Source organism: Cannabis sativa, chromosome 1, assembly GCF_029168945.1.
Source record: "Cannabis sativa cultivar Pink pepper isolate KNU-18-1 chromosome 1, ASM2916894v1, whole genome shotgun sequence".
Classification (NCBI taxonomy): domain Eukaryota; kingdom Viridiplantae; phylum Streptophyta; class Magnoliopsida; order Rosales; family Cannabaceae; genus Cannabis; species Cannabis sativa.
Genome location: NC_083601.1, coordinates 37,842,994 through 37,856,817, shown reverse-complemented (window position 1 = coordinate 37,856,817; position 13,824 = coordinate 37,842,994). Strand labels below are relative to the sequence as shown.

The following is a 13,824-nucleotide window of genomic DNA, read 5'->3' as shown; positions in this document are numbered from 1 at the left end:
ACATAGTCTGTTGACCAATTATTTAGCAAATCTGTAACCGAAGCAACTAAGCCACGTTTGCAACATAGCTAGACTTTTTTAATCCAGTACTCAAATTCAAATATGTTTATTTTTCCTTATTTTCATATCAGCAAGGTACTGATGTTAATGAATTTCATGATGAAATAATAATTATGAGGGCTTCTAAATCTAATGCACTCTATAATAGGGATGCACAGATCCACTTTTTATTTCTTTCTGTATTCTATAATTTTTTTTTTTCATATATAGTTGTATATATTATGGTTACTTAAAACATCTTGCAAATATTTAAAAATTTTAAAATAATTTATATATAGAAGCTAAAAATTATGCATGCAACACACTGTTTCAATCTTGTTTTCGACTTGTTAAATTTTTTTCCGAATTTTTTAAAATTTTACTAAATGTTTTAAAAAATTATAACGTGCTTGTACGATCATAAAAAAATATTAGATCAAAAATTTATCTCAAATGCCAAAAAAAAAAAAAGTACACCGTGCATTATATAATTTTCTAAAATTATTAATTAACTTAATACCTCCTCATCATTTTTCATACTTTATACAAGTACACATGTTAATGAATCTCTAATTTTTCTTTTTTTTGTCCAATTTACGTATACTACGATTTTAATTTTATAGACATACTACTAGTTGGTCCTTTATAAGCACAAAAGTCCATAATCATATAAATATATATTGCATAATGCTTAACCAACAACATTAATCAAATCTAGCTATATATATATAGATCTAGGCACCACTAATAAAAACAAAATACATGGGAAATAATTTTCATTTTATATTGAGGTACATTTCCTTGGGAGGCATATACCACTGGTTAGGGGGGCATCAAATTAAACCAGCTCTCCTTCACTTCAAAACATTACATTATATGATTATTTGAGCATGTCCTATGATCACTACTGTTCTCCGAGTCCCACTGGTCCTTTTGTGGGTTTGTAAAGATGGGGAAAAAATTATGGTTAATAGTACGTATTTGGTTTGTCTAAATATGTATAATGAAGGTAGCCTAATAAGACAAATTATAGGACAATTGTACAATAGAAGAAACACATTTTGAGAAATTCTTGCATGTTCATTAAATTTTCCTTGCGTATCTTCTTTCAATTTATTGTATGTATATATGCGTGTATCATGTGTGTATATTAATTTTATAACTGATTATATATATATATATATAATAGAATAAATCTGAAACGATCGAGTTTGGACATGCGTAAATATCTTAAGCATAAAAATATTAAACAAAAGAAAGGAGAGAGATCGATAACATGTGGAAAAGGAGTAGGATATTCTTTGTGGTGTTTAAACAGTCCACATAATTAATAGAACCCAATATAGAGTCAAGTGGAGGTTTGGAATGACAATGGGGATAGATTCTCCTTTCTAGAGGGGCTGAACATGTTATGTTAATATACATATCTAAATATATTTTCTTTTACTTAAAAATCTTTTAGAAATGGATTTAGGGAGACTAATCTAAAAATCTGGTCTTAAACAAGCCTCGTAATTAAGCATCTTAAAATTGTTATTATTATTATTATTCTTGAAATCTATCTCAAACTTTATGAATAGAGACCAAAACGACTAATTTATGGATGAGAAAAATGCACGCCTTACATCCGTAATTAAATATACTTATATACTCGAAATTTCAAGAAAAATTAGCCAAATTTGTGCTTGTCTTAATCATAAACAGAAGACCCAATAATACTGTTGAGTTTGTACACGTAAACTACCAAAGCATTGGAGAAAGAAAGTAGTATCCACTCAACTACTCTTTTATTACAAACGAATTTTCAGGATTATATTTGCTCAGCTAGCTATGTTATTTAAAATCAATCACGATCTACTAGTTATTTTTCATTAATAATCTAACACTACGATTATATTTCCAGACAAAGACCCACGTGTCAAACTTTGGAACATTTCTTATAAGGTTCGCATCTGTTCTTGATTGTCACATATAAATAATTATTCTTTTGAAAAATTTGACAATTACAAAGTTATGCACTTTTACTTTTTTTTTTTACCAAGTTTGAATGTTGCAAGATGCATTTCACCGCTTTTATTGTACTAACAAACTCTTTATTGTACTACTCGTAGGAAATTTTCTAATTATAAACATATTCACGCTAATGATATGTGCGTAATATAAGTAAATTCTTTTGGTGGTCTACCTACCCCATTTCTATCAAAACTTTATTATTACTGATAGATTAATCTAACTTTCAGTCCCTTTAGATTTTCTGCTCTTTAGATGGTCTTATGAGACTATTCTTCTAAATAAATAAAAGAAAAAAAAAATTACATGTGCCTAGTTAGTTTGGAAAAATTATGGGGTGCAATTTGTAGATACACATATTTTTTATATTATTACGTGCAATCTACTATAAATAATATTTTTTTGATACATTTTGCTAGAGGAAGCATTTTTATGATTGGTGATTATTAAAGTCGGGGCAAATATTATCAAATGAGATCATTGTCAAAATTCTCTTTAAGAATCGACTAATCAAAGAGGCTCTGTCATATCCTCCACAAAGTTAACTTTTTAGAGCAAATCAATATCACATTTTTCGTATAGACAGTTCCAATTCATTTTGTTGCTTAAGAAGCTCAATGTCAGTGCATCGAAATCAGTATCTGACTGATTGAAAAAACCCATCACACCCACCAACTCAAACCAACTATTGTAAAGCGTTACAATACATTAACGGCCAATCATTTTGCATATATTGCTTTTGATGTTTTACTTTATTCATCCGTCAAAAAGTTCCAAAAATATCAGAAAAAGAAGTCAAGTGCATAAAATGATCAGATAGACGACAAATTGACATAATACCTTACCCCATGTGGAAAAATAAGAAAGCAAACTTGGGACATCTTCGCAGTTAAACACCAAGTTTTCATAAAGTGGCAGAAAATTCTATTCCCAATCAGAAATTGGAGAATTGAAACGCAGGGCTAGAATTATACTAATAGAATCATTATTAATAATAATGTATCCCATTGCAGAGAATTTAATGGTGAGAGGACGTGATTCCACTGAGATGAGAAGCATACAAGTTGGCATTTTACATAAGTGAGCAAGTTATTCAAAGAATACAGCAACTGACATTCAATTCCTATTAGGGTTCATATCTTAGCTCCAAACCAAAATAAGTGGAGTTTTTACAGGTCAACAAGGCAAAAGAATTTGTAAGATACCTTGTACTACTAAGGGGTGAGCGCTAACAAATCGAATGAATTAAAAAAAGAAGAATAAACAATGAGGAAAAGAAGGAAAAATAAGAGAAAATAACATCATACAATATGTAAAACCCATCCCTTATCCTAAAGCAAACTAGAATTGCTTATCCGTATTAGAAAGGAAAGAGTTTTTTTCTTTCTTTTTTTTTTTACCATATTAAGAAGGGTTCCATTAGAGATTTATTCATTTAACTTGCAGTTGCGGAGGTATGGATGATCATACTTTATGTACTTGGTCCAGTATGATCTGTACTTTGTCATTGCCAACTCCAACCATGGCTTCATGTTGCCATTATAGTGTATGACTGCTGCATTTTCAATGTCAGATCGATCAACGCTCGGATTGTAACCCAAACCAAGAACATGCCATGTTTTTGAAAGTGGATGTGTCAATCCATAGAATGTAATAAGTCCTGGTGGTAATGTCCCAAGCTTCCAAAGAGCCCTATCTTCATTCTAAATACAAACACAACAAAGAGAAATAGATAAGTGATAGAGATAGTCGTTTCCAGAAAATAGTTTTTATATACAATAATTTCTAAGATATTCGGAGTGACCATTCTTGCACCCTTCACCTAGGTGCTTGCATGTGAAACAGTTAAAACCACATGGCAAGAGAAAATGGATAAGAAAACTCACCATGTTCTGCCACTTGTGATATATGCCTGTAATATCCTGATTTTTCCACTCTTTAAGATCAAAGATGTTCATCCCATAAGCCCACCCACATGCATTGGGATCAAAGTTTCTTGCAATATGAGGATTTGTAAAGTTTAAGTACTTGTCGAATCGATGGAAGCTCTCACCACAAGTTTCTACAGCACCATTTACTTTTCCATTAAGATTCACAGACCACAAGCCAGTCAGATCTTTCTGGACAACAATGTCATCATCAAGAAATAGTATCTTATTCAACTTGGGATAAACCTGTGGGAGATAGAACCTCAAATGGTTAAGCATAGAGAGATACTTTGGGTTCCTATACTTGAGATTAGAAGCCCCAGACGAAAGTGTGGTTGGATGGCCAGCTTTAAAATAATACTCTTTCATTGCAGCGGATTCCAGCTGCCGCAGCACTGGGCAATATGTTGAATTCAGCCACTTAAATTCATCAACATTTTCAACATGTATTGTTGCTTTCCCAGGTGGATTCAACAGAAACCACATATTCATGGCTCCAAAGTTAAGCTTGTCCGTTACAAGGTGGAATACATGTTTTGAAGGATCCTACAAAGCAAGCAAGATAATATTAACATGTATGACAAGACAACAAATTATTCAGTACAAGGATGGTGAACAAAATTAGTGTCTCTACCACAAGCTGCTTGGGCCTTAATAAAAAAAAATAAGAAATATTCTCACTATGCACATATTTACAATTAGTCTATGATTAGTGACAATCATATGAGTGCACCAAAGTGTTGATAATTCAGGTGTAAGAATCCAATGCATTGGCTAGCTATTGTCTAATTTCTTGTTGGAAAGAGAAAAAGAAAATTGCACAATAACCTTCTACCAGATCCAAACATTTATATTCTAAGAAAAACTAGCTGAAAATCATTTCAACCCTCCGATACTACACATGGTGCCAAAAGTAGACACCAGACACCCTCAAAAATTAAATACCAGTACCAAATTATGAACGAAACCCAAAAACCAAATGATAAAAGTAGCTTAAATTTTCAATCTTGAGAAAGCAAAACTATATGCAACTGAATAAAGTACAGTGTAAAAAATAATTTAGGCCACCTTGGCATTCATGACAGTTGAGTTGACAACGACTGATGCTGCCAAGACATTGTCGGAGAACAGTGCATAGTGATAAAGATTTGGATTTTCCAAGTTCTCACTCTTAGGGAACTTTCTCTTCTCTAAAGGAAGGAGGTAGTAATCTATGGTGAGGCGCATTGACAAACAGTGGATTCCATTTGGAATGGTCTTGGCAGCTAACTGGCTCAGAAATGTGCTCTGCTTTTTCAAGCTCCTCACTTGTTCATCCGCAGTTTGAAGCATTGCTCTCAACTTCCCTGTTACCAATTTGCAATCATACAGTTGCTCTCTTGCTTTCGATAGAACTTGACCCATCGCCCTTAGTTTCATGGGTACACTGAAAGCACATGGAGACAACAGATAAGGTCAAGTCCAGCAAACGTCAGGTTGATACAAAAATAAAGGAAGCTTAGACATAAAATAACAGTATACGATCGACAGCTACCTTTGATGTAAATCAGAATCAGAACTAGCTTCTCCTAAGGCACGCTGGCTCTCTTTGAGCCGAGTCTGTAGTTCTTGATATAAATCGAGCTTCCCCTTCATCTGTGCAATGCTTAAATAAACCCTTGCCATTATAATTTGGTCCCGCATCAAGCGCACCGTAGAATCAGGATTCTCGATCTCATTCTCTCTCCTCCAAATGCTGTATTTCCCAAGAACTGCAGTGTCCACAGACTTCGATCGTTCAATGGCTGCATTTTCAAGTTTTACAATTGCCTCATCATCCTGTTGTACCAACTCAGACGCACGTTTTTCACGTCTTTTCTCCCTCAATTGCTGCAGTAATTCACAGATTAGGGTCAAAATAAGATTCAAGGTAATGCACACAAATAGAATTAAAATCAAAGCGCAGATAATAGCAAGTACAGCAATTTATTAGTTACATTGCAATGAAAAACAAGCTACTTTAACCACAAAAATACCCCCCCCCCCAAAAAAAAAAAAAAATCAAAGAATCCAAGTTGAGTAATTACCCTTCGGGCTAGTTTTGCAGGTGAGTCAGTAGATTGACTGTGATGATCTGCATTACACAACGAGATCAGAAACATGCCCAACAAAAAAAGAAGAAGAAGAAGAAGCTTTGCAAAGATAAAACAACATATTTCCACCTGTCGAATTGCCCCCTTTGAGTTTTGGCGGTTCTTGTCTAAATTCTGGAGCTGTTTGGTTTACCTTTGAGCACAAATAGCAATGAAATTCACATCAGGAACTAAGCATGTATAAAATGGATAGCTTTCTGAGCACGGCTTTTATAATGTCACCTTTGTTAAAAAGTCAAGCAGAGCATTCTCACCTCAGAATTAGTAACAATTGAAGTATCTACACCAACAAATTTCCATGAAGCAGACAAATTATTTTTTCTAAATGAATCAAGGCTGTAAGGTCCTGTGTCCTTTGTGCTGTTAATGATTACATCGATGACCTGAATATTAAGCAATTTACTAAATAAGATAATGAATAAAAATACAGCTACTACCAATCTCATATGAAATAAAACATGCATGCACTTGCCTCTTTGGAGAAAAGGGATTTTAGGTGCTGCGTTGCCAGCCTTTCTCTCCAACCCACACCCTGCAAACATGTTTAAAATAAACATCAAAATACATAACAAAGTAGTTATACATATAAATATAAAAACTGCATATATAAATTCTATAAATACATAATACAAAGTGAGTGTGCTTGGTAAGCCACTTATATCAGGATGATAAATGCAAGCAAAATAATACCTGTTTTCCGGGGACAGATATAATATCATTGTCATCTGCATTAATAACAATAATCAGTTCTATAAACTGCATCACAATGCATACATAATACTGGCAAACAACAGATTTTCAGAATGACAAGAATATCAACACCTGATTGAATTTCTGGAAAATGTCAAATCAGGACTCAAGTAACAGAAAACCGTGTCAGCTCTTTCTTACTGACACTTTCTTTTTGCTATAGCCTAAAAGCAAATGAGGAGCTAACATCTCTGGTTCAGTTTGCCAGAAACTTTACCACTACAAGTTTTCCTAAGAGACAATGAAAAGTAATCATATATCTCAACAAGATAAACTATCTGGTTCTCAACCGTTAACCTTTAAAATTCTCATTGCCTGGAAGTTAATGTATGCACCATGGCAAGCTTCTAAGATGTATCCAAAATGAAATCCTGTCTGTGAACAGCTATACAATCCTAAAAGGTTCTTTTGTTAATCTTAAAAAGCACAGGTAAGAGTACACAATATAGTTTTTGTTGTTAATAATACTTTTAAAAAAGTCGAACCCCAGATGACTCACGCACTAACCCAAATCGGCTAGCCTCAAGTGGACAAAGCACACAATATACTTAAACTAAGATTGACATTGCTACGAAAGTAAAGAATCATTGGGAGTCTAGTCAAGCCAGAAACACAAATTGCAAATCAAAGACTACAATATAGAACTTTCACCATGTTCTTCAAACAATTGTTAATTAAAATATCAACTTCACATGGTAATCAAAGATAAGCCTAAATACATCCTCATCAATGATCTACGCATGCATAGAAGTAGAAACAATACCATAACTAAGATCCTAGCAAGGTTCACCACAGTTTCGGCTGAAATATTCTTTTGACGATGTCTAAGACAAATTAGTAACTCTACATCTTTTGAAGTATTTAATTTAAGGCTGTCTTAAAAAATACAACAAAAATTTGATCACTGTTTAATGACATGTACAATCAGCATTCCACCAAACATTGAAATTACACTCGCAAATTCTCATTATCATATCAACACTACTGATTAGGGAAACAAAAGTAGCTTGTTCCAGGTGCAATGCGGAAGTCATTAAAATCCACCTAAAAACTTCAAACCCAATAATCTCAAAATGAACTCAATGCCACCAGGGCAGCCAATCCAGGTTACCCAGAACAAACAAGGCAATCAATCTCTTTCGAAAAAGCCCCACCTAAACACTTTCCAAGTTGAGTATTTCTCAGCTTAGTCCCAAATCAAACCCAGCACGCGTAAAATTCAAATTAGTCTAATATTCAATTCTTACTTCCGAAGAAAATCGTTAATGCTTCCTTAAGCAAAATGAGATTGCAACTGAGACCAGGAATCACTACCCGCATTCAAATCCAAAAAACGTAATTTCAAGAAGGACAATAGGAAACACAGACACCAAATAGAGCAACATAATTGGATCTACAAATCTCATCAACCTAAATCAAAATATTAGGCAGAAAAAAAAAGGAAGTCGAGAACTGACAAGAAGAGGCGTGGAGCCCACGGCCGAAGAAAAAAATCAAGGGCGCGAGAAGCATCGCGAAGAACACAAGAATGACAAAAGGAAATCGAGATCCAGCACCGCCTCGGCCCCTCAGGGCGGCAGCCGCAAGCGTTTGCCGCCTCGAACCCATAGTGGATCAGAACCTGCAATTACAACTGAAAGAATTAAAAAAAGCAAACCAATCTTCAAGAAGAAGACAATTCTAGAAAGAGAAATAAAACTTACCAGTGGAATGAAGACAATAGAGAGAGAGGTAAAGAAAGAAGTGAAGAGTAGAGCAGTAATCGAGAAATGCTAGTCGCAATCGGAATCCATGGGTTCTTCTGAGAATGCAGTTGAGTGATAAAAGAGAGTCAAATAACCAATTGGCCTTCGTCTCTGACTCTATCTCAGATTTCAACTCTCCCTCTTCTCCAACCCAAGAACCACAGTTTAAGCAGAAGAGAGAGAAACAAACACCGATCTTTTTTATTTGCGACTATTTCGCTTTCAGTCCCTTAATTTTCTTTTTTTAATTTTGTTTAATCACGCTAATGATGTTCCTCATAACGGCAATTTGAAAGACGACGTCGTTTTCGTTGTAATTACATGTAAGGCGCCAGCTGAAGTCCACACCACTTGACACTCCACTCTACACACACACTTCTTTCTCTTTTTCTCTACCTTTGCTTTTAAGTTTTAATTTTATCATATCCTCTATAAATAAACTTTAAATAACATAAAATAAAATAAAAGTAATAATGTTTTTTTAAAGGCATTGATCCAATTAAAACCACTCTAGTGCAATTTTTTAAGGAAAAAAAAAACAAACACTAGTGTTTCTAGCTAACATTTTGGTAGGGTCGTATGGTCCTATTAATATAAGCTTACTTGTATCTATTCTATAATTTTACAAGCTCTATAATTATTTTTCTAACTTGTTAATCATCGTTCTATAAATTTGTCGGCAACAATTAATATGGATAATGACCCCTTAATTATCTTTGCTTTTTTCTTTCCTAAATAACTACCTACATAGGCAAGTAAAACAATATAACATTGTTTTCTTTTCTCAAAATAAATAAAAAAAAAAAACATTCTTTTGTTTTTCTTTTTTCCGTGTGCCGACATTTTTCCAATGAAGACAAATTAAATGTTTTATCATTAACTATATTTAATTTTCTTCCTTGTTACCAAATCAATCAAATTTTAGTCTTCTTTTTTTATTACCACGCAAAAAGAAAGAAAAAAAGAACAAAAGCAAAACAATATAAAATTTTAAGAGGAAATAAAAAATAAAAAAATAAAATTATGTCAGCATATACCTAATTCTAAACCCACTACATTCAAAATATTGATGTAGTAAAGGTAAAATATTGTTATTGGGTACCAGTAATATCTAATACCATTACATATGTTGTCTTGCAATTGGCTACCAATATGCTTAAACAATTATGATATTAAATTATATAGAACCAATACTTAATTGAAACAATAACAATACCTATTAAATTATATGGAACCTTCTTTTTTGATAATCAAACTCTGGTGCAGGTGCTTTTTGAACAATATTCTCCTCATTGGATGCTTCATTACACTTTCAACAAGGTCATCTCAATGGCTGAGAATAGGAGTGCGGTACTGGTGTGTTGGACTCCTCGAATTAATAATATGGCAGCCCATGCTCTTGCGAGATGGGATTTGTCTCATGTTTGTAATGGTTTGCTTCGGTTTTGAGAAGTGAGTCCCCATGTGCTCACTAAACTTCTAATTTCGGTTTAATAAAATTATGTTTTTCAGCAACCAAAAAAAATAAAAATAAAATAATAACAATACCTATTTCTCAAAGATAAAACATAAACATTTCAATTGGCTAGTGCCAAATGATACACAATAAGTAAACTAAAGTGGTGTCCACATCATGTGACAAGTCGATACGCAAACCACAATTCAAATCAAAATTTGTTTTAATTAATCTACCAATAAGTGAAGTGTGTGAGCAACTGATATTAGAGAATCCAATAAATATATTTATATACGTTGTAATTGTATATAAAAGAAATTAGAGCATAATCCCTAAATCTTAAAAGTAAAAAATCGACTTTAATTAAAGCTTAAACTAATAAATTTTTCTTCATTGTATTAGACAATAAACATATTACACTAATTACATTTTACTACTCAGAGTCAGAACTGTAATGATACTATAAAAATGTTGTCCATCAGGTGGTTACAGTTTTAAGTGTAAATGACACTTTACTGGCAACCCTTCACTATTACATATATCCATATCACTTATTGAATCATATACTTTGTGGATTTCTACTGCTATAGATTCTGCCACATTTGATTTGTCTTGCTTTCAAGATTTAATTTCAAAAGTTGTTATATCAAGATTTAATTTGGTTTATATTTTTTATTATTTTTTTTATTTATTTAAAGTTGTTATTTCTCATATTAAGAGAAGTACCAATAAAACTGCTAAGGTGACAAAACATACTACAGAGCTGGATATGGTAATTAATTTTGGTCTGGGAATTTTTCCATTCTCATTTTATAAAGGAACAATGTTGATTTATAATAACAATGTTCATTTTATCTGTTAGTTTAGGTCTTATTGTTTAAACTATACAAAGAGAGGAAATTAATACAATTAAAAACAAAACCATTTTCTCTCCATGGTCTTTCTCTTTAATAATAAAAGCACATGAAGGAAGTTTTACTGTTACAGCTATTTTGGACTACATTTTCTCTATAGATTTGAGTCATAATTAGTGTTCATAATTCTTGATTCTTATGGTATGTAAATAAATGAATAAGTTAAAATCAAGGGATACAAGATTGACGATTGTACCTCCCTCCACAATACAATTACTTTCCTCCCTTTCCTTCATGTTCACCTTCACCTTCACAATTTACAAGATTATTTAGGGAAACTTACAAAAAATACTAGAATTTAGGTTAATTTTTACAAAAATACTGTCACACAGAAATTTTTACAAAAATACTGTGTTTTATAAAACACTAGTAAAACACAAAGCAGAACAGCTCAAAACAACAGTAGAACACCAGTAAAACACCAGTAGAACACCAGTGAAAACTTAACACAGTATACTGCAGTATGAAACTTATAAAAAAACACAGTAAAAAAGTAAAAAATACCGTCTGGCAGTATTTTTGTAAAAAAATAGCAAAAGTTAGTACACCATGTAAATTTCTCATTATTTATTCGATGGCCCAATTAATACAGACCCTAATGAGCCTTTTGGGCCCTTAGTATTTCAAACATGCAGCTTAAGCTTTATTTTCATGGGTGCGGTATTACTGCAAAGTGGCAAGTTAGAAATACTTTTTTCTTGTTTTCATTAATCAGAAATATCTTTATATTATATTTTATTAAAAAGTACCAACTTTTGTGAGTGAATTTTCTAATATATTTTTACTCTCTACTTAAGTTTAGCATATAATTTACATCAACTTAAAGGCTATAATAAGAACATCATATATTGTAAAAAATACAAAAATAAAGGTAAAAATTAAAATAATTAAAGTATTGTGGATATACAATATAATTTTGTTGATCAATAATATTGTGGTATTTAAAGAGTGCAAGAGCAAAATGTTATCTTTTTTTTTTGTTTTGTTTTTGTTTTTGTTTTGTTTTTTTTTAAGAAAAAAAAAAGTTGTTTGTGTGTGTGTTTTAACGGACCAACGCCTTTCTCCAAAAATTAAAATAAAATGGACCAAACTCTTTCTCATTGGTCTTTGCTAAGACGAGTTCAACTATTTAATTTTTTGGGCCTTAGGCCCTTTAAAAGTTCTCTTCAAAACTATAAGGAAGAAGAAGTTGAAAAATACCCATTTTTTTACAGGGATAATTACATAAGGTACTATTAGTAAAAAAATTACATTTTTATATTAAAGATTTTTTTACATTTTTACGGTTTTTCATAAATATAACACGAAAACAACAAAACAACTACGTGAAAAATAACATCAAAACAACAATAAAAAATAATACAGATAACAAAAATCACTAACAAATTAACAAGAGTATAACATAAAAAAATCGTATTTTCTGTAAATAAAATCAAAAAAATTGTTAAAATATTTAAAATTTCGTGAAACTGTATTTTTGTAATTTTTTTTTATTGTTTTTGTGTATTTGTGAAATAATCCTTTTTTAATATATTAAGGTGGCGTTTGGTAACACTTTTTTAATCAGTTTTTTGTTTTTAAAAGTAGAAAAGTGAAAATATTTTTCAAAAACATGTTCTATAAAACTGTTTTTTACTTTTCAATTTTATAATTAGAAATCAAAATTTTAAAAACAAAAAGAATCACTTTCAATATTTTTTTAAACAGTTTTTTTTCTTAATCAATCTTTTAGATTAGGACCAGACCCGGACCCAAATCCCCTCCCTACGGCCCTGGCGCTAAACCCGACTTTTGACTTGAACCCGAATCCGACCCCGGACCTAAACCCGACTTAAATAAAATCAAAAAATAAAAATAAAAATAAACTTTATAGAACACACTTTTGTTTTCTATTTTTAAAATTGAAAAACAAAAGTGGTTACAGAACGCATTTTTGTTTTTCAAAAACAAATTTTTTAAAAACAAAAATTTTACTTTCATTTTGTGATTAAAAAATTAAAAAACAAAAGTGTTACCAAACGGCACCTAAGTAAATTTACCTTTAAATATACATCTTTTTATGAGTATTGTACCCAAATTATCCTCACAGACTCGCGTAACTAAGACATAATTTCAAATGTAATAGATTTGTGTTTTTTTGTAGATGGATGAGTAGGTTTGTGGGAAAAGTTGGAGTAAATTTTTTATTAGAGAAGAATGAAAACTATCGTGAAGTGATAGGGGTAAAAGTGGTAGAATAATTGAAAAAAAGAGCTAAACATAATAAATTTTGAAAGAAAGAGTAAAAATTAAAAGTATCAAATTAAAAGAGGTAAATAGTATAATTTCCTCAAACTATATAACATTTACCGACCCAAACAAAAGAAATTAGGGGAGCGAATTAGTTTATATAATAATATAATAAAAGAATAATTTGGGTGTAAAAATTTAAGTTTAACTTTCAGTTATGGATGAATATTTAAATTTAATTTTTTAGGGTAATAAAACTTAAGTTATATTTTTAAAATTTTCGTAGATACCTGACCGTTAAGTGTCAAGTCACATGTCATTTTTTTATTAGTTTATTTAAATAAAAAATAAAAATTTAATGACCTAGCAGACTAATCAAGGACTGTCATGTGGCTATTCACTTAACACTTAATGATTAGGTACTTACAGAAGTTCCAAATATTTAACTTAAGTATTATTATCGTCAAAAATTAAACTTAGGTATTTATCTATAACCAGAATTAAACTTAAGTATTTACGCCTCAAATATTAAAAATAATAATAATATGGTATTACATGACAACAATTAGAAAGAAAAAAAAAAGATTATTTTAGAAATACATAAAACAACAAAAAATTATA

At 31.4% G+C, this 13,824-nt stretch overlaps 1 protein-coding gene across 1 annotated transcript; it reads right to left on the bottom strand.

Annotated features, from left to right (window-relative positions):
• Nucleotides 1-3,098: 3,098 nt before the first annotated feature.
• Nucleotides 3,099-9,027, bottom strand: LOC115706634 (polygalacturonate 4-alpha-galacturonosyltransferase). The gene is made up of 11 exons (XM_030634345.2): nt 8,563-9,027; nt 8,317-8,480; nt 6,800-6,834; nt 6,582-6,641; nt 6,364-6,492; nt 6,179-6,242; nt 6,044-6,090; nt 5,512-5,846; nt 5,046-5,403; nt 3,936-4,523; nt 3,099-3,752 (listed from the first exon to the last, which is right to left on the bottom strand). The coding sequence occupies exons 2-11, from the start codon at nt 8,465-8,467 to the stop codon at nt 3,477-3,479; spliced, it is 2,043 nt and encodes a 680-aa protein (XP_030490205.2). The 5' UTR covers nt 8,468-8,480; nt 8,563-9,027; the 3' UTR covers nt 3,099-3,476.
• Between the last annotated feature and the right edge of the window lie 4,797 nt (nt 9,028-13,824).